This window comes from Siphateles boraxobius, unplaced genomic scaffold (genome assembly GCF_051911475.1).
Source record: "Siphateles boraxobius isolate OS27281-9 unplaced genomic scaffold, OSU_SipBor_1 32, whole genome shotgun sequence".
Classification (NCBI taxonomy): Eukaryota; Metazoa; Chordata; class Actinopteri; order Cypriniformes; family Leuciscidae; genus Siphateles; species Siphateles boraxobius.
The window spans coordinates 6787501-6807749 of NW_027508942.1; the positions used below are offsets into that span (position 1 = coordinate 6787501).

General features: G+C 39.2%; 2 protein-coding genes across 3 annotated transcripts in view; both read right to left on the bottom strand.

Annotated features, from left to right (window-relative positions):
- LOC143700889 (growth arrest-specific protein 1) overlaps positions 1–6336 on the bottom strand; it is a 6432-nt gene extending 96 nt beyond the window's left edge. The window contains exons 1-3 of one of the 2 annotated variants that reach the window (XM_077194636.1): positions 6229–6336; positions 5896–5970; positions 1–4288 (exon numbers count right to left, since the gene is read on the bottom strand). The exon at positions 1–4288 is cut by the window's left edge and continues 96 nt beyond it. In XM_077194636.1, the coding sequence (XP_077050751.1) occupies positions 2658–3410 (753 nt within the window). In that variant the 5' untranslated portion in view covers positions 3411–4288; positions 5896–5970; positions 6229–6336 and the 3' untranslated portion in view covers positions 1–2657. Of the gene's footprint in view, positions 4289–5895; positions 5974–6228 lie in introns of both variants that reach the window. The other variant, XM_077194635.1, reaches the window with a different exon arrangement.
- Positions 6337–6364: 28 nt separating this feature from the next.
- Positions 6365–19819, bottom strand: cplx3b (complexin 3b). The gene is made up of 3 exons (XM_077194637.1): positions 19292–19819; positions 15940–16027; positions 6365–8276 (listed from the first exon to the last, which is right to left on the bottom strand). The coding sequence occupies exons 1-3, from the start codon at positions 19447–19449 to the stop codon at positions 8052–8054; spliced, it is 471 nt and encodes a 156-aa protein (XP_077050752.1). The 5' UTR covers positions 19450–19819; the 3' UTR covers positions 6365–8051.
- Positions 19820–20249: the final 430 nt, after the last annotated feature.

Below are 20249 nucleotides of genomic sequence, written 5' to 3' on the forward strand. Positions count from 1 at the left end.
GAACTCAAGAAATACTGAAGCAGAAACACACGCTACACAAGAACACAGAAAAAGTTTCCTTCCAGTATCAGATGCTTTAACAGAGACTGTAAACACTTTACTCATCTTTAACTTTCTGTGCAAGATTCCCTTCCAATGCAATAATAGATCTGAAAGAGAAAACTGACCATACACTGCAAAGTCCAAATATCTAAAACATTCTTAAATCAAGAAGCATTTATTAGATGAGTAAAATGACAATCTTTTTTCCTGATAATAAAAAACAAGCAAAATTATCCCCCAGTGGGTAAGAAAAAAATCTTAATTCAAATGGAAAACAAGAAAAAAAATCTTAATTCAAATGGAAAACAAGATTTTTTTTCATTCCCCATTGGCCGATAATTTAGCTTGTTTTAAGCAAAAACTCACAATTTTTTTTGTTTTTTAAACAAGACTTTTATAGTAAATGCTTCTTGATTTAAGATTTTTGGACTGGAAAAAATACAAAAATACAAAGAAAAGCATTTTTTGCAGTGTAGAAAAATATTTGCATAGAGTACGTTTCTGATCTCAGTTTACATAAACTCATTAGGCATTACTAATTATTCATTATGCAAAGAAACATTTGAAATTGAAAACCACTGAAATCAAAAACTAACTTGTTACAGTTTGAAGCTTGACATTGAACGTTTTCATGCACTTGGTGTTGATCTCCAGCATTCATCAACAATGGAGACGTTTGGAGATGCAGTGTTTCTGATCATCTGTTCAACAGATCAGAGGAAAACTGAAGTGTGTGTGAGATCAGAGGGAAACTGAAGTGTGTGTGAGACTGTTCACAGCTTTTGAAGGGCCTCTTCTCTCAAATGAAGCACTTGATCCCGAAACCGGCTCCTTTATGAGACGCGCACTGCAAATATTTGAAGTAAGTTGCGAGTACAATGAGAGTGTGCTGGTAGTAAGAGCTCGACACACACTCACGGCTGGTCTCGAGTCACTAAACACACACTTGAAGAGTGAAATCATAACAAACACTGCGGAGAGAGTTCATGTCCCGAACATCTCGAGTCGACGCTGGAATCAGATTCAGCCCCGACGAGTCGAATACGAGCAGACTCACGGATGGACAGACTCTGACTCCGATTCAATCAAACATTTCTGAGATGATTTTAAAACGTTTTCATTTGTCATGCATCAAAGCGCATGTTTCCGTGTGAGTTTGTTGTGTGCAAAACGACTTACAAGTCAGAAGAAAAGGTTCCATATAGAAGATTGAAGGGTTCGGGATCATTTCATTCATTACATTTTATGAATTAAGCAGTTCGTAAACATGCTTTATCAGTATAGGGGAAAAAAACATTACAAATGAAATCAAAATGCAATAATTTTAGACCGTTCGCATTTTTTGGAATAAAGGCTTCTTTAAAATTGAGTCTAGAACCGTAAAGTTAAATTTTTAACCTTTTTTGGTTATTTTATTTCGATGTTCCACTTTAGACATTTTACTAACTTACATGTCAACTAACTCTCATCAGAGGATTATTTGATTGTCTGCTTTAACACTGCAAACAAGCAAAAACAAGCTAAATTAACAGCCAATGGGGTCAGAAAAATAATCTGAATTCAAATGGAAAACAAGATTATTTTTCTCACTCCATTGGCAGATCAATTTGATTGTTTTAAGCAAAAACTCACTTCATTTTTATTTTTTTATTTCAGAAAACAAGATACATTATTAAGTCATTTGACTTTTCTAGTAAATGCTTCTTGATTAAAGATTTTGGATTGAAAACAAGACAAAAATACTAAGAAGCATTTTTTGCAGTGTTGAAGCATAGTCTACTAATGTGAGTTTGTTGTTGTTGTTGTTCAAGCTGCAGTCTGTGAGAATGACAGCTAGTGGTGGAAACAGGTACTGCAGACCAATTCAATTATTGGAGATCGTTGTTTCCCCGCCTCCTCGGACTCGACGCTCACACGGGTCGCCGGTTTGAGACGCAACAGGAACGAGCGCAATGGACATTGAGAATTGTCAGCGTGCAGAATCACAGACCAAGACAAAACAAACATTACAAGATTGTAACCACTTAAAAGAAAGCCTAGTGTTTTAAAATCTCCAGATTTGAAGTAGTGTCATGAATGATTTCACTCAATCATCCGGCCATTTAAAAGTCTCAAATGCAGCGAAAATAAAAAGTCATAATTATGACATAAAAAGTCACAACTATGACATAAATCAGTATTACATATAATTATGGCAAAAAGTCAATAATGACAAAAATATTTATCAACATAAAGTGTAACCAATTTTTCGTTTTTAGATGCCATTTTTTTCTTGCAACCGCTTACAAAGCAGGCACTTATTGGACGTCTGGAGTATTGAAATCTCCATATTTAGAAATGATGACACAAAAAAGCAAATTATAACATAACACGTCAAAACTATGACAGTTATTACATATAATTATGACAAAAAATATCAAAAATATGACAAACTACATTGACATTAAAATGAAATTTATCGACAATGTAACAAATTTTTTGTGTTGATCTTTAGTTGTTTAGATGCCATTTTTTCTTGCAACCGCTTACAAAGCAGGCACGTATTGTGTGCAGTGTTTAAAACCCTCCAGATTTGATGTAGTGTCGTGTATTCCAGCGGTTTTACTCAATCATATTTACAGAGTCTCAAACGCAGCGAGAACGAACAGCAAAACCGCGTGTTGAGAAAGAGCCGAAGCGCTAGAACTCGACGTCGCCGCATCACTCGCCTCGCTTCCCGGTTTCACCTCGTAATCCTCGTCCTCGTACGCATCGTCGTGTTCGCCGCCGGGATCTCCGATCAAACAGAGTTTCACCATGTTCTGTTTCACCACCTCACAAAATGGCCGCTCGAGGCCGTCGCACACGCAGGTGTTTAGCATTACGCCGTTCGGCATCAGCAGAAGTTCCTCGATGGTGGACCGGCACTGCGACGAACACTTTCTCCCGTTGAACAGCTGTCCACAGTGGGAGAGATACGCCATTAGAGCCGCGTGACACGCGGGATCGTCCTCACAACGGCGGCGCGCTTCGGTGCACCCCATGCTATCGGCTCCGCTAGGATGAGTGCGCGGGAGACAGGGATCGATGGCTCGTTTGGCGCTCAAACACTCGGGATCCGTCTCGCAGGAGCATCTCTCCAGATCCGGCCCTGATCCGGTTTGGTTGAGGCGGATTAGCGCGCTAATACAGTGGCTAGGACACTGCCGGCGTTCCCCGCGGATGTTGCCGTCGCACGCACTCAGGTACTGGTTATACGCTAGCTCACACTCACGCTCCTCGTGACACCTGACTAGCGCCTGCCAGCAAACCAGCTGAGCGTCCAGAGTCATCATCACAAACCAGATGATTAACGGCAAGATGATCTTCATTTCTGAGCTCAGATGCATGTGCGCATCGGTTCGGTTCTCATGCACAACGCCGGGGGAATAAAGTGCATCGCGTTGCAAAAACTTCAGAGTGGGTTTCAACAAGAAAAGGCATGCATTTATTCCACAATTAAGCTTTTTAGTTGTGCAATCAGTTCAATCCGCTGCTATCTGAGTGCATTTCTCTGTATCTTCAAGTGGGGTTTTGATGTTGTTTTGAGTGAGAATTGCAAAAACTTCAGAGTTAGTTTTGGCAGAAAAAGTCACGCATTTACTCCTAAATGAAGCTTTTCTATCAGTCGTTCAGTTCAATCTGCTGCTATCCGAGTGCATTTCTCTATATCTGCATGAGAATCCTCCTTTTGCGTTGCAAAAAAAATTAGTTTCAGTTAGTTTCGGCGAGAATGCATCATAGAAATGTCATGCATTAATACTCCACAATGAAGCTTTCAGTTCAGTCCAATCCGCTGCTATCCGAGTGCATTTCTCTGTATCTTCAAGTGAGAAATGCAAAAACTTCAGAGTAAGTTTCGGCAAAAAAGACACACATTTACTCCTCAATGAAGCTTCTCATCAGTGCAATCTGCTGCTATCCGAGTGCATTTCTCTGTTTTCATGAGAATCCTCCTCCAGTTTGGGGTTTGTATGTAGTTTTGAGTGAGAATCCTCCTTTCTCATGTTGTTTTGAGTGTTTTCTGCTCTTAAAGTGCTGTTACGGCTTCATGCTGCAGGTCTTTGTCCCTCCGACTCTTTCACGCTCGGCTGGGCATTTACACACACACACACACACACACGACCCCTCCTCCAAAACCCTCCTCTCTTTATTATTCATTCTCTTGTTCTATTGGCTGTAAACGCGGGATTTTATCCATAGAAACACTGTTTTTGGCAAAGCTCACCTCCTGTACGGGATAAATAAAATGTTTATAAATTTCATGAAGCTAGCGAGCTGTGTGGTCTCTCGTTCTCTCTCTCTGCGTGAGATTACAAAATCCTGTCAGGAGAGAGAGAGAGAGAGAGAGAGAGAGAGAGAGAGAGAGAGAGAGAGAAAAACACACACACACACACATTCCTCTGTTGGAAGCTCAACATCTGCAAACCACTTCTTCAATTTAAAGCGCAGAAAAACAAATCTGTTTCTCTTTAGCGCAAACCCAAGAACAAGCCCCTGTATAAACCGACTCAAACCCCCGTTTCTTCATCCCCCGTTCCTCTCAGGCTGCTTTCGGGTGTTTTATTCGCGCCCTGGTGGAAAAGAAAAGGCCACAAAAGTGTTTTCTGGACCGTTTCACCCTCTTTGTGTGCGACTGGCCATGCAGCAGCCCAGAGCAACGTCAATAGAGAGACTTTCCACAACAATATATTTACTGCTCTGTCCTTTCACTGCGCACTTGAGATCAGGCATTCTCTGCTATTCAGATGGAAAACACTGGGATTGAAGAGGAGAAACTATGCAAAACCGCAACCATCCCCGGAGTCTGTTACAGGACAAAAGCTGGGATAGAGGAATCAGTGTGTAGGGGCTAGTTGTCACAGTCTTCAGATTGGCAACTCTCTGAAAGGGACTCTGTGAGCCAGAAAACAACAAATGCTTGTTATCTGTTTTATGGAAGGCCATTTCTGCCACATTAGGGGAAAAAATCATGCTTTGGTAAATCATGAGTGATGAAATAAAGTCATAATTCTAACATAAAAAGTCAAAACTATGACAATTTAGTTACTATATATAATTAAGACAAAAACATCAAAATGATTTAAAAAAAAGTTTGATATGACAAAAAAAATCTTGTTGTAGAAATTATAAGTCATAAAAAGTCAAAATTATGGCATAAAAAGTCAAATATGACAAAAAAAAATCTAAATTATGACAAAAAGTAATAATTAAAACAAAAGTCAAAATGATGACGTCAAAATATGACAAAACGTTTGTGTCATAAAAAGTCAAAATTATGACATAAAAAGTAATAATTAAAATATAAAAAGTACAAATTATGACAAAAAGTCAGTTAGGACCAAAAATATATATTGGCAAAAATTACAAGTGAGATAAAAAGTCAAAATTATGACATCGAGAATAATGTTAAGTCATCGAAATAATGACAGAAGTCGAATTTATGAGTCAAAATGATCATATAAAATGTTGAAATTATGACTAAAGAAAAAATCAAAATTATGACAAATCGAAATGATGACGTTATAATGATGACACAATAACGTTAAAATTGTCAGAAGAAATCATAATTTTGACTAGTCGAAATTATAACAAAAAGCCAAAATTATAATAAAAAAAAATCCAAACTACAACTTTGTGTTTTATGTCATAATTATGATTTACAAGCATGATTTTTTTTCTTATGTAGCGGAAATGTGCTTCTATAATGTTCCAAAATGCCAATATCACCATATTTTTGTAAAAATAATTTCAGCTGGGTATAAAAAAATCCTCCCTTTGCTTCCACTTTTCCTCAGTCTGCCTGTTCTAGGCTCTCGTCTGAAACTGTAGTACCTGCAGCTCTCGTGTTTATGATGAGTCATAACACTTGTCGTGTTCCTCATTTGAAAGGTGCTTTGATGAAATCGTCTGCTAAATGAATAAGTGTAAATGTCAACAGAATCAGTGAGGTAAAATACACTAAATCACAGCTGGGTAGTTATGCATCTAAAACAGTTTCAAAGAACATTATAATAGTTGTAGAAATGCTGTACATGTACATGAGAAACTCTGTCACACTGCAGGACTTTTGAACTTGACAGTGATTAAAAACACTTCAAAGCAATGACATTTACCTAAACTGGATGTTCGTTTGCAAAAAGGTTTTTTGTTACGTCAACTACCCACCTATAAACTTCCTGATGAGAGCTGAACTAGTGTTAGTGAAGCGTTTGTTTCTGTTGTCCGATATCTCCACCTACAGGTCAGATACGGCACTGCATGATCACACAAAGCCTGAAATCATATCACATGCATCATAATCTTTGTACAAATATATTTATTACACTTTCAACAGTCAAAAATCAGCAAGGTCTGGAAATTACAGAAGAATTATTACATGAATGCATCACATTGGTAATTACGTTACTTATGCAGCGGAAACAACTATCGAGGGCATAAGTAAAATAAACACCACTCTTGCCATTAATAAAGAAATAAACATACAATACTCTTACGGGTCAAATAAAATACAGCCTTTTTCTTCACATGAACTGGCTATCAGCTCTGTCCTTTAGATCAGAGATGGTAATATTAATATTGCTTTATGTTGTTTCACTTATTGCTGCTTTTTTTAAAACCCAAATCCCTGTATGGCTTTATTCATAAGACACAGAACATGTACTCCTTCATTCAAAAGATCATTGTTCCCAGAAAGCAACATAATGTCGGCTCAGATCCGGTCCACATGTGGATTCTACGCGGCCCAGATGTGAGCCCGATCTGGGCATACACAATGTTACTGTCTGTTTTTTTTTAAAGAAACGCTCTCTATAAGAGGGAAAAACCAGAAAGAAAAAGGTAGACGACACCAAACCACCTGCACAAAACAGCAGCACTCAATGAAAGGTCAAAGGGCGTTAATGACATCAGGGGTCATTAAGGTGAAACATGAAGGTGTTTGTGTGGATGGACCTCCATTCCTGCTCCCATAAGCCCTTCATACAGACGTAGCGACCCAGACAGCAACATAGTGTCAGCCCACATCTGGAACATGTGGATTCAATGCGGCCCATATCCGGGCCACATCTGGAACATGTGGATTCAACGCGTTCCAGATCCGGGCCACATCTGGAACATGTGGATTCAATGCAGCCCAGATCTGGAACGTGGATTCAATGCGGCCCATATCCGGGCCACATCTGGAACATGTGGATTCAACACGTTCCAGATCCGGGCCACATCTGGAACATGTGGATTCAATGCGGCCCAGATCTGGAACATGTGGATTCAATGCGGCCCATATCCGGGCCACATCTGGAACATGTGGATTCAACGCGTTCCAGATCCGGGCCACATCTGGAACATGTGGATTCAATGCGGCCCAGATCTGGGCCACATCTGGAACATGTGGATTCAACGCGTTCCAGATCCGGGCCACATCTGGAACATGTGGATTCAATGCGGCCCAGATCTGGAACGTGGATTCAACGCAGCCCAGATCCAGGCCACATCTGGAACATCTGGATTCAACGCGGCCCATATCCGGGCCACATCTGGAACATGTGGATTCAACGTGTTCCAGATCCGGGCCACATCTGGATTCAACGCGGCCCAGATGTGGGCCGGATCTGAGCCAACCCTATGTTGCTGTCTGGGGAGTCATTTCTCCACGAACCCGCTACGCTATCGCTGCAATAAATCTCTTCAGACCGGAGCAGTGAATCTCCAGAAACTTGTCGTATTTCACCACAAAGTCAAGAAATTATACTTGCATGTTATTTGCATTGCAACGTTACTTTCATGAGAACATAATTTATGCAAAATATACCTTTCCCGTGAGGTGAAATGCGACCTGAGCATGTTTTCCGTGAGATTCTCCGAGCAGGGTGTGTATATTTGAAGACATTTAAACTCCTAGAACAACATTAGCATCATGAAACCTACACGTCACACTGGATATATGAATACGGATGTTTGTCAGCATGTGTTTGGAGATGAGGAAAGGGTGATCACATGACGCAGCACTTCTCGGCAGAGTTCTTCAGGTCCTCCAGCGTGGCCTGAGCTTTGCCCTTCAGATGGCCCATGTCCACGTTCTGGATGTTGGTCAGCTGACCCAGGACCGACTGCTTCTGCTCCTCCTCCTGGTTGTCTTCAGCGATCATCTTGGCCAGTTCAGTGGGGAGCTCAACGTCATCTCGCGCCGCCTGGATCTGAGTCTCGTCCAACTCGTTCTGAAAAACAGACCATGAAATACAAACAAATACATGAGGCCCTGTTCATTTACATTTAAGCATTTGGCAGACGCATTTAAATTACAGTAACAGAGATTGTTTTGGTTCTACAGCAGATCTAGAATAAAGTTATTGTCCAGATTGATTCACTTCCGTTGCAGAGATGATTAGTTATTAACCCTCTGAGGTCTAAGGGGTTTTTGGGGTCCTTGAGGTGTTCTGACATGCTCTGACATTTGTGCTTTTTTCAGTTATTTATAAACATGTTAATGGTAAAGGTGTAAATTCACTCTATATAGCACAAACGGGGCTACCGTAATATGTGAGCAACATGTATGTACATGTTTGTATTTTTTAGAGAATATTGTTTATGCATGGTTATTGAAAAAACTAAAAGTTAAAGTGTCTGAAATAAGGCCACAAAACACATACTAAATATGGGTCCACAAGACTTTTGACTAATGGGTGTTGTTGCCTTGAATTTTTGCTTCAAAATGATCTGAAAATCATCCTGCCTAATCATTTACACAAAACCTACATTGATTTAAATTTTATAAGACACCTTTTGTTTGGAAAGGCAATATGCGTGGAGGCGTGTTCACACCTGAGAAGACAAAGGCCGGATAATGTGCCATATACATAATGAGCTGCATATTAATTAGCCTTTCACACAGGTGTGTCACAGGATCCCAAAGAATGCAAGGACAAAAGAAATTATCTATATATACATATTTTACAATTAGAAATTGTAACCAATTACAAATAGGTTACAATTACAACAACAATTACAATTTTAACAAGATTTCAAGTGTTTTTCTTTGTAAAAAGTATACATTTTATCATACGTATTAAAAAAGGTAAGGATTCATTAGTTTGAATATTGGAACAAACACTATAATAACATCTTAGTTGATAATTCAATATACCTACTTTATTTTTGACAAAACATCATACTATAGTATATTTAACATGAGCAGAAATTGGTGAACAAAAGCGTACCTATTTAATGTGACGGTAGTCTTTTTACAGTCAAAACCTTATAATCTATCCAAAACTAATCACAAAATCTTGTCTAAACATTCATATTTAGACATATTGTGTATGATATATTAACATATACATGTGAATTGCAGTTTGTTGCTTATACACACATTTTATTTCAACATATTTCAGTCTATTTTTACTCATCTTAGTAGGCTATAGCAATATAGTTTGGATGTGTCCATGTAAACATAACGTTTACTAATGTAGGTGCGAGAGTGAATGAACGGCACAGACACGCGCTGTATAACTGTAGTAAACAACAGCGCGCGCGCCTGTGACGTTCATTCGTCATTTAGCCTACACACAGACACGCAATTCATATTGAAACAGTCTTTTTGCGGTTTACAGTCAGACACTATTCAATATTGCTCCTCGAAATGAAACTACCAGCACTTCTGGTACATTTTCCTGGGTTATTAGATAGTATTATTCCTTACAGTGTAGGGATACGCTGTGTACACAGCTTTAGTAAGATACTTACTAAACACGATGTGTTTTATAATCCAGTTGGTGGGCATTGGCATGTTTGAATGGCTTGCCTTAGATCATTTGCGTTTGAGTACCGCGCGCTCTCCGTGGGCGTGGCACATTAACGCGTAATCAGGTATAATGAGCCGGAAAGAAAAAGACTGACATCTCTCTCTTTTCATACAGATTACATAAACTGATAAAATTAGTTTTTTTATATATATTAATTCATTTAAAAGAAGAGAGTTCAAGCTTCATTATGGAAAAACACTTGTGCCTGTATGACAAGTATTCGCGGAATTACCGTTAATTTTCGGACGCGTTTCAGAATGGACTTCACTGACAGAGAGAAGGCAGAACGCGCATCATGTTTGTTTTTCTTTATTTGGCGAAAAGGACAACACTTTGTTTTTATTGTGAGTATCCACAAAAAAAATAGACACTTAGGATCTAATGATGTACAACACTTAATATGTAAGATAAAAATCAACAGAGTATTTTGAGTTTCTTTTGCACTGATAAGAAAAAAAGCGAGACTATCGCGTCGACCTCAGAGGGTTAACTTAGCGTCCGCTAACACAACACCGTTCTAACCGAAAACAGAAAGACCTTACCGCGCTCTGGCCTGTTCATCTGCACGAAAACAGTGTTTGGTGCTCGAGAACGCAAACCTTGAAACAGGAAAAACTTTGAAAAATATCATCTCTGCGTAAACTTCAAAAACGAATCTGTGAAAACGCTGATGGCGTGCACATGGGTATTACGTGTTTAGTCTATAGGTATCACACCTGGTATTCCCAGACAGCAACATAGGCCCCATCCACACTACTGCGTTTTAGTTTAGAAACGGAGAATTAAAAAGAATACGATCTCCATCCACACCAGCATTTCAGCTGCGTATTAGAACTGATCTACGTCCACATTAAAACGACTGAAAACGCGGATCACGTGACCATTCACCTACACTGGGCGTGCGCGTGCCGGTGTAAACAGGAAACGGATTGACTATTCCTCAGATTTCGCTGAGGTTGATAAGTGCCGATCTGGACATTCAAAAGTTTTCGCACCATTCCTCAGGAACCACAACTTCATTGATAAAATCATCCCACCATGGGCTGGTTCTTCCCGGCTTAACCCAAAACCGACGCTCCATGTACGGTCGATACCGCCGCTGCACACGGGAACTGTCACAGATCGCTGGAATAATAGCTTGCCTCCGGCGCATGTAGGCAGTTTTAGCTTAGTGAAATGCAGAATTTACTTGCACTAACGTAACTGGTAGTCCAGGCTGTTGTTGTGCGTTTTCTTCCATTGTATGACCCAATCAGAGAGCCGAGCGTGAGCCTCTGCGTCATCGTTTCTAAAGTCCTCCGTTTTGACCCGTCTACACTAAAACGCCCTCCGGAGATTCAAAGCGCAAAACGGGGTCGGCAAGGTTTCTAACCTTCTCTGTTTTAGGTCTTCTTTTTTGCCGTTTTAGTGTGGACGGGAGGAGCAAACGTAGCAAAAGGTCTGCGTTTCTAAACAAAAACGTAGTAGTGTGGATGGGGCCATATTGTGGGTCCAGATCCGGCCCACATCTGGTGAATGTGGATTCAACGTGGCCCAGGTGTGGGCCGGATCTGGGCCGAAACTATGCTGATGTCTGGGACTGAACAAGCTATTGTTGCACATAAAATATCAAGGTTCATACAAAAACAATACAAAAACTCTGATGTGAGTTCAGCATCACACTCCAGAGATGGGTTACAAAAAAAAAGAGAGACCATTTCTCTCCAGAATGGCATAGAAATGAGAATCACTGCTATTATCGCCTTTTTCGCTTTTGTCTTCCTTAGTTGGGGACATTTAATATTCAACAATATTATTGATCTCCTGCATTGAAACCATTATATGAGAACTGAACTGAGCTGGACGATGACATCACAGTTTTCTCCAGAGCGGCTATATATATATAAATGAACTATGAGAGGCTATATATATATATATAAATGAACTAAATTAATAACTTTTTTACAACAAAAATGAACCATCACTGAACTTACTTGGGCTGGACTGTGATGCTATTTTCTTCTAGAAACAAACTTTAATTATTTTCCTGTTATCTCTGTAAAGCTGCTTTGAAACACTCTGTGTTGTAAAAAGCACTGTATAAATAAAGGTGACTTGATTATCAAACAGGTTAGCTCTGTTACACCTGTCCTTATGTACCAGCAGATGGCAGCCTCGTCCCTCACTTTCTCCATATTCCCAGACTTCATTTCCCACAGCTCTCTGCTCATTATTAATTTATATGTTTCAGCTGTGTCTTGTTTATTTAAATGCCCTTTTGCCCTGTGTTCAGTATGAAGTCTGGTTTATTTTGGTTTGCATGTTACTGACAACATTCCCGAGCAGTCCAAAAATATCAGTGATAACGAGGGGTTAACTGGGATTTCATAGGCAGAGGAACCACAGAAGCCCACAAATGCGATGCTTAGAATACATAATTATTTTTTTCTTAAATTTTATTAGTAGTACTGTTATTTAAACATCCCTTGAAATTAAATATTGGTATCTAAATATCTATTAATTTATATTTATTTGCCTGTTACTATGCATGTATGTCAATATTCAACTTAAATGCACATTTAACCTGCTTTTCTGATTGTATTGCCTTCAAAACCCTCAAACTTTAAAACTGGAACAGGTCAAGCTTTCTCACGCCAACATCAACGTTTGTCTTGATGAACTTCCTTATCTAATTTAAATTTAGTAGGCTTTTGCAATTAAAATATAATTTTTTGCATTGAAGTAATGAGAAACAAAGTTTTTGTTATTACAGTACACTATTGAGTATTGGGGAATGGGTAATTAATCATGATAAAAATCTTTTCACATTGCAAAAAATAAGAATTAGTAAAATAGGCAAAATAAAAAGGTAAATTAACCCTGTGGGGACTAAGCTCTTTTTGGTCCGTTTTCTCTATTTTTACATTTGGGCTTATAAACTATATGTATATATGTAATGGAGATGGAACACTATGTGCTTGGTATCTATGGATTCAGAAGACCCTAAGCTAACATAAGCACACATGTAATATGTTTATAAAGGAAGTATGAGTGAAAATGTACCATAAACTAGAGAATTTCAAAAACGGAAATTTGATTTTTGGCATTTATTTTTCTGTAAATCACACATCACACAACAATAGTGAACAGTTTTTGAACAAAAAATATGTTTGTCAAAGCCTTTGCTTGACAGACACGTGTAATTGTTAAATAAAATGTGTAAAGAACAATGAAAATTTTAACTTTATTTACAAATAGTCCCAGGCGTTTTTCTTAGGAATACTTAGAATTTTCTAAGCAATGCTTTCTCCTCGTCACTCTCCAGTTATTGTTCCCGAGCTTGTTCCACCGTAAATCGTTTACTGCTTGCCATCATAAAAGTGCTAAAACAATAAATAATGCTATAATTGTATGTGTATATATATATATTATAATTGTTCTGTCTCTCTCTCATATCTCTGTGCGCTCTCGCTCCATAAAGCCTTGTTTATACTCGAGGCGTCCGTTCGCTTTCTGTCGTCTCTGCCACTCAACGCTGTTTGCGTAATAGTATATAGTACCACCCCTTGCAAGGCTACAGAGTCCTCCGATTTGCTAGAATACGTCATGGTAACCTTCCTCTGATTGGGTAAGAAAAATATTCCTCCATCGGCAATTTTTCCATTGGTTGTTGCTTGTGAATCTGCCAAACAACATCGATTTCATTGGCCTTTTACAAAGTGGTATTGCGCAACAAGGAAGTGTGTATGCAAGCCGGGTAAGTTTGTTATCACTGTTTTCAGTGGAATCTGAGGAAGACGGCAAAAAGATGGCACCTCACTATCATTAAAAGTTTTTAAGACATTTGTAATAGTATGTCATTTTGGGCGGTACCGCCCAATCCGTCCCCAGAGGGTTAATAGGGCTGTAACAACATATCATGTCACAATATTTTGTCTGAGGTACCCTTAAATATACAGAATAAGGTGTTAATATATTACAATATATTGAATAATACATAATGAATTTTCATATATTAAAAAATATATAATGTATGTAAATTTTATATTCAGTAATACACTTCATCATACAGGGATTAAAGTTATCCGTCGCTACGAGAGTCTACGACGGATTTCCGTCAATATCAGGGTTCCCCCCTGTCCTTGTGTCTTAAATTCACTTCTCATAATTTTAAGGCCGTAAATATGCTTACATTTCTCAAATAGTGTAATAAATGTCTTAATTTTAGTTTGAATGGGAAGGACGAGGTGTTCACTCTGCTGAGGGGTGTGTGATAAAGCCTGGAGTGGAGCAAAAGCCTGTTCCTCTCTGCACTCTAACCCCTAAAATCCACTGGATCCGTCTACGGCGCGCGGATGCCAGAGCTAATCGCGGCCATTATAGTCAATGCTCTTAAGTCCACCAGCTGCGGACGCAGCGCGTCTCAGAAGCGTCTCTCCGCTCCGCAGAGAATAGGAAGTAGGTCTATTTTCGCCGCTTGCCGCGTCAAGCAGCACAGAGTACATCGTACCGGGCAGGAAGTCAGACACAAAACGGCATAGAGAATCCGGTCGATTTTCAAAATAAAACACCCTGTGGAGACCAACGCTCCGCTGCTGAAACGCGTCTGAGACGCTTCCAGTGGACTTTGACGCTGAGCTAGGGACGCATCAAAAACGTGGCGCTGCCGTTCCGCGCCGTAGACGGATCCAGTGGATTTTAGGGGTAAGAGTGCTGTCATCACTCCGCTCCTGATCCACTCCGGATTTTCCAGTCCCACTCACGGGAAAAACTGCTCCGTGTTTACACAACTTTAAAAGTTATTCTAATATGTTTATTTTTGTACATCACAAACGGTTTGGAAAGTATTCTACACGTTTAATAAATGTTCCAGCTGCCCTTGCTTGCACAAGTAAACAGCAGGCCTGGCAAAGCGCACCCAGGAAAAAAGGGAAAGAAAGTTAAAGAAAACAACTTCTACAAACAATTTTAAATTGCCAACAGTTAATAATAATAAATAAAAGTGCAAATCGGATAACAATCAAGTGCAATATAAACATGTTTTGTCAGGGCATCACTCCCGAACCCCGGCATCAACACTCAATTTCAACATCTGCTTCCTCCTTTACACGTGTCTGGCGTGATTTAACTTCTCCCCAGTTGTTCCATGAAAACACGGAAAGCTGTGAAGTGATAAATAGGGTGGTTTCTTCTTTGGGTTGAAACATAAAAAGGTACGCAACAGAACGGACCGCATTTAGTCTCCGCATTTGTCCTCCGACTGCAACTGCTAGCGCTTTCACCGGAAAAGAGTTTACCCTACTTCCGGTCTTGGCGACCATTATTGTGAAATAGGCCTATTGTCCTGACACGCGTCCTGCGAGCTCGTGAGGCTCCGCCCTCTGGGCCAGCAGCAGCAGATCATTTGCATTTAAAGGGATACACACTAAAACGGTGCGTTTTTCTGAGCCTCAAAAAGTTTAAACATGCTGTAGAAAATTATCTGTTGGGTATTTTGAGCTAAAACTTCACATACACACTCTGGGGACATCAGAGACTTATTTTACATCTTGTGAAAAGGGGCATAATAGGTCCCCTTTAATAAAAATGCAACTGTTCATGTTATAAATGCTATTTTTCATTGTTAGTTCAAGTTGCAGTCAACTAATATTAACAAATGGATCCTTAATAATATCTTTATGCACAATATAACTTCTTATGCTTTCTGTACATCTAAAGACTTTGAAAAGATTTAGAAAAGACTTTATAAGATTATCAGCTCACATCTAAAGACTTGGGTTCACAGTTTTTAGTCTCAGACTAAAGACTTGCGATAATATCAAACATGTTTGATATGAAAGACTAGAGAAAGACTGGCATAAATCGGGTCGCCGATTGCAGATTATCACCTCACATTTAACAATCGAGACGACGGGAGCGCGCTGAGACTCCAGTAAGATTCCTAAAGACTGCCGGTCTTTAGTCTGGGACTGTGAAAATCCTTTGGTGTACGCCCGGCATTATTCACTGGTGAAATGTGGGATTCAGCCCAGTGTGTTGACGAGCGAGGTGTTGGGGTATAAGTTTTAATAGTGTGGGCAGATGTGTGATTAATTGTTACCTTTGGCAACCTGTATTTGTCTCTGAAGTGAGTCCTGATGGTCGCCCTCTCCGCCTTCTTCTGGGCAAAATTGGTGTCTCGCTCTTGCCTGAGGAGAAATGAGAACACAAGCATCTCAAACACACACAAACACTGTAATCTGAGGATCTGGGCTCTTCAAGGCTCTTTTGATCTTTTATCCATCTACGCAAGTCTAACATCAATCTCAAGCTAATAAGCATCATCTGTCCGATTTCTAATTTAAACAGCAATTGAACTGATTGTTGATTGGACTAATTTTAGGATTTTTTTGGTATGCTTATTTGAATAATGATCATATAAGGCCTAAATTGACCTTAAAAAGTGATCTCTGTTATGACAAGCCATTTCAGGCAGTTTCGCTTCATTTTAACATGAGCTAAAATAAATCTACGTCCACAGAGAGAGATGTCATTCTGGGGGATTAAACTGCTTTCCTCCGTACGCCGAGGAACTCGTGGAGTAAATACCTTCAAAGAGAGCATTAAAAAACTTCAGACTGACTGGATTTCTAGGGTTTACTTGCCAGAAGTCTGGTGAAATGAACCGTTGCTTACAACAATCGCATTTGTCCATTAAAGAAAGCTGAAAATATTTTAAATAAGTGCGCAATGAGACAATAAATTTCAGCAAAATCAAATAGCCTACGATTACAATTTTATTTGATTATAATATTTATTGTAATTCCTAAAAAAAGGTTTTAAAAAATCAGCAGCTTATCAAACATTGGAAATGATCAACATAGAAATATTTCAAAAATGAAAAATGGAATAGGCTAGTTATGGATTTACTAAATACATAACTATAAAACTTCAGTGCTTTTTCAGATATTCCCTTTCATGCAGTGTGTAATAAAGCTGTAAAAGATCAAAGTTCAGATAAACCGAGTTATCTAACAAAAGAAAGAATCGATTCTGAACTGAAACGAGTCGTGAGTAATTCAGTCTCACTTCCTGCTGATCCTGTAGGTTTGTGACTAATTAGCATAATGCCAGGCTGTGGTGTTGATTGGCTGAGCAGCGTCTCTTAGCTCCGCCCTCAAACACTGTAGTGTATCTGAGACTGGAAGAGTTTGGTTCGTGTTGTTCGTGTCGAGATGACGCTGTTTTCTGAGATTGATCCGGTAAAACACACGCCATCGTTACTGTTCGTATCACTGTGATCAAGAGCTGAGATTCAGATATGATAATGAGCGTTTCTGACCAATCACAGCAGAGCAGCTCTCAGAGAGGCGGGGCTTAGAGAGACTGAATCCTTGATGAAGGCGTTTCCGACACTGATAAAGAGCTGAAGCTGCAGTGGAGATTATGAGGACATTAATGTGTTTTTGATCTTGGATGAATGTGAACCTGTTGTAGGAGACGCCAAACAACATTAGGGGCCTTTAAAATAACATATTAGGGGATTTTAAGTTAGCCTCAAGATTACGTTATTGTTAAAGGTTATGTGAGGTGAAAGGTCAATACAAATCTCCAGGGCTAAAGCAAAGGTCATAACACAATGGACACATTTAAGTGGGGGAATAACAACTAGCAATTAAAGATAACATTTAGGTTTGGTATTTAGAGGGTTGTTGGTTTGATCCCTGAAAAGAGGAGCCATTATCAAGGCATTTAAATGTTCAAGGCTCAATACAAGTTAAGCTATATCAACAGGGTGAACGTGATTTCACCAAGTACCACATGTTTCTGGATCAACATCGTTGTTGATCCTGGATCAACTTTCCAATTAACCAATCAGATTTGAGGGATAAGTTTACAATTTATGTCAAGTTTAGGCTTAGAACCAAGGTGAAGTACTTAAACATCAGTGTCATTCACCTATCATTACCCTCTGATTTTAGGGAAAATTTATGGGTAGGGTTAGGTTTAGGGGTAGGGATTGGGTAAGGACTACATTTTGGGACAGGAAGGTTGATCCAGGACCATGTCTTAATTGGCAAAATCACGGTGACCATATCAACAGCATCTGTTTAAATAATAATAATAATAATAATAATAATTATGAGCACTGTAATGCATTTGCAATGGATTACACACTAATGGACGAGTTTCACCAGGTACTGTCGTATTGAACCTGGAACCTTCTTTTTATGATTTCTCCAGAGGGATCATCCGTATAATAGTGTCTGCTAGTGGTTACTGAGAAGAGGAGTACGAGAGAAAATATCTCAGGGATTTAGACTCGCACTGACACTCAACTGATGCTCATTCACAACAAATGACTAGTTAAAATAATCCCCATATCAATAAGCAGCAAAAAAAAAAAAAACTTTGAGAAGATCATGGTGGTTTGGCTGATTCAAGAGATTAAACACACAACTCCCTGTCAAAGTCAACAGTCCTAAACTAGCTGTTCCCAGCATGTAAAATCTGCTCTCAGAGGAAATGAGTTGGATTACCAGCTCGGCACAGCCATTTGAAGTCTGTGAAATCACAATTTTCCAAATATGGGAGTTATGCAAACCATTCTGTCAACACAGCCACCTGTTCAAGTCAGTCCTTTATGAGATGATTTCTAAAGACAAAGCATGTGAAGAATACAGAAATGTTTTGACTTGATCAATATGATGGTTATAACGGTCTCATTTTTTTGGTTTTCACAATTCACAAGAAGTGTTTAATTAGAGTTAAATGTTCTGATTGGAAAATGTGATTAGGGTTTAAATTAAACTGGTGTAAAATACTAATTACAATTACCTCAGGCGATAATGAGTGGATTCTAAAACTGCATAAAGCAGAGAGTCTATACTTGCCTAACATGGTAATCATAATAATATTGTGTTTTTGAAAATGTATCATGGTATACACCATGCTAAACATGGCAAGTATCTTGGGGTACCATGTAAATACATGTAAGTACATGAATATGGTAGGCTAATCATTCATACCATATTAATGTTAAGTGTTTATCATCTTTCTTTTATTTGTGCTATGATGCTTAAGAACAGATATAATTCATTCGAATCTAATTCTGATCAATTGATACCACTTTAATTAGAATACACAATTTATAAACAAATACTAAAACCTCCCACTGTCTGAAGCAACCTGACTGAATTCGTGATGAAAAGGTAAAATACTTTAAATTACATACGAACTTCTGTTGAACTGTAATGTGAATAATGTGGAATATTATTCATATCTGACTGAGCAAGAATCTCCCTGAGCGAAATGAGCAGCTGCGAGCGCGCGCGATATCCAACGAAGCGCGAAAAATGCGCGCCCATTTCCAAATGTCCGCTTCTCTACAACGGCGATTACCTCACAAAAACATAAACAAATTTCAGAGAAATAACACGTAAATATCAGGTATGAAGAAAGGCTTGTCTTACTTTTCCTCCTCTAGCTGTTGTTGGTACTCCTCAAACTCTTCTTGTGTCATTCCTTTAGCAGCCGCTTCGGATTTCTCTCCTTCAGGTTTCTCTTCTGTCAGACCTCCTGTCAGATTCTTCAGCTGACCTCCGACGACGTGTTTTACCATGAAAGCCATCGTGAAATAGTACAATGTTCTTTAATAATCTTCCTTTTGGTGAGCTATTTGTCCAAAACTGGTATTAATTCCAATTAGGTCAATAATGTGGACAGCAAAAACGTATTTTTTTCCGTGATCGCCGAACAGAAACTCCTCAGCTGAGGTAAAGTGAAGTGATGTGGATTCTTCTCCTCATCTGAGTCACATCATCAGTTTGACTCTTCAATCCACCCAATCCCGTGTTTCCTCGCTAGATTCTTCCCGCCCAATCCAACGGACCGCTGGACTAAGCGCGCGCAGCTCGTGCGTTGAGTCACTGACGGTTTTTTTTTTAGCGGGCGCGCGTGACATGTCAAAACGCATCGTGCCTCGGTTTTTGGTGCGTGCGTGTGTGTGCGCGCGCGCGCGCGTGTGTGTGTGTGTGTGTGTGTGTGAGACTCCAAGTCGGTTAACGGGATGACAGTAAGCAGAAAGCATTCAGAGTGTCTATACAGCATCCATCTGGAGGTTGAGTAAATCCTGTGAGGAAAAAGTGTGAAATGAAATTTCTAACTAAAATTATACGTTTTTTTCGCCAACGTTTTAGTTTATTTGGAAAAGGGCAGAACTGTAATCCCAGAGATTACCATCCATGCGTATAAAGCTGTCACCATCACCTCCACATGGATTATCATGCAAGATGAGACATATTTAACAGTCAAACATGCTTTCTGCGTTAATAAAGTGAGGTAGTTTAACTCTTAAAGTATAGGCAACTTCAAATCTTTTCAGCTTGCCTGTCTTTATGTTTACTAACCGTAACGTTAATTGCATGAACA

Bases quoted from the DNA above. Each gene is read 5' to 3' on its own strand.
- cplx3b (XM_077194637.1), bottom strand. From the start codon at position 19,449: ATGGCTTTCATGGTAAAACACGTCGTCGGAGGTCAGCTGAAGAATCTG. The intron at 16,028-19,291 runs GTAAGACAAGCC...ATTTCTCCTCAG, and splicing joins CAACAGCTAGAGGAGGAAAA to GCAAGAGCGAGACACCAATT. The intron at 8,277-15,939 runs GTAACAATTAAT...TCTGTTTTTCAG, and splicing joins ACAAATACAGGTTGCCAAAG to AACGAGTTGGACGAGACTCA.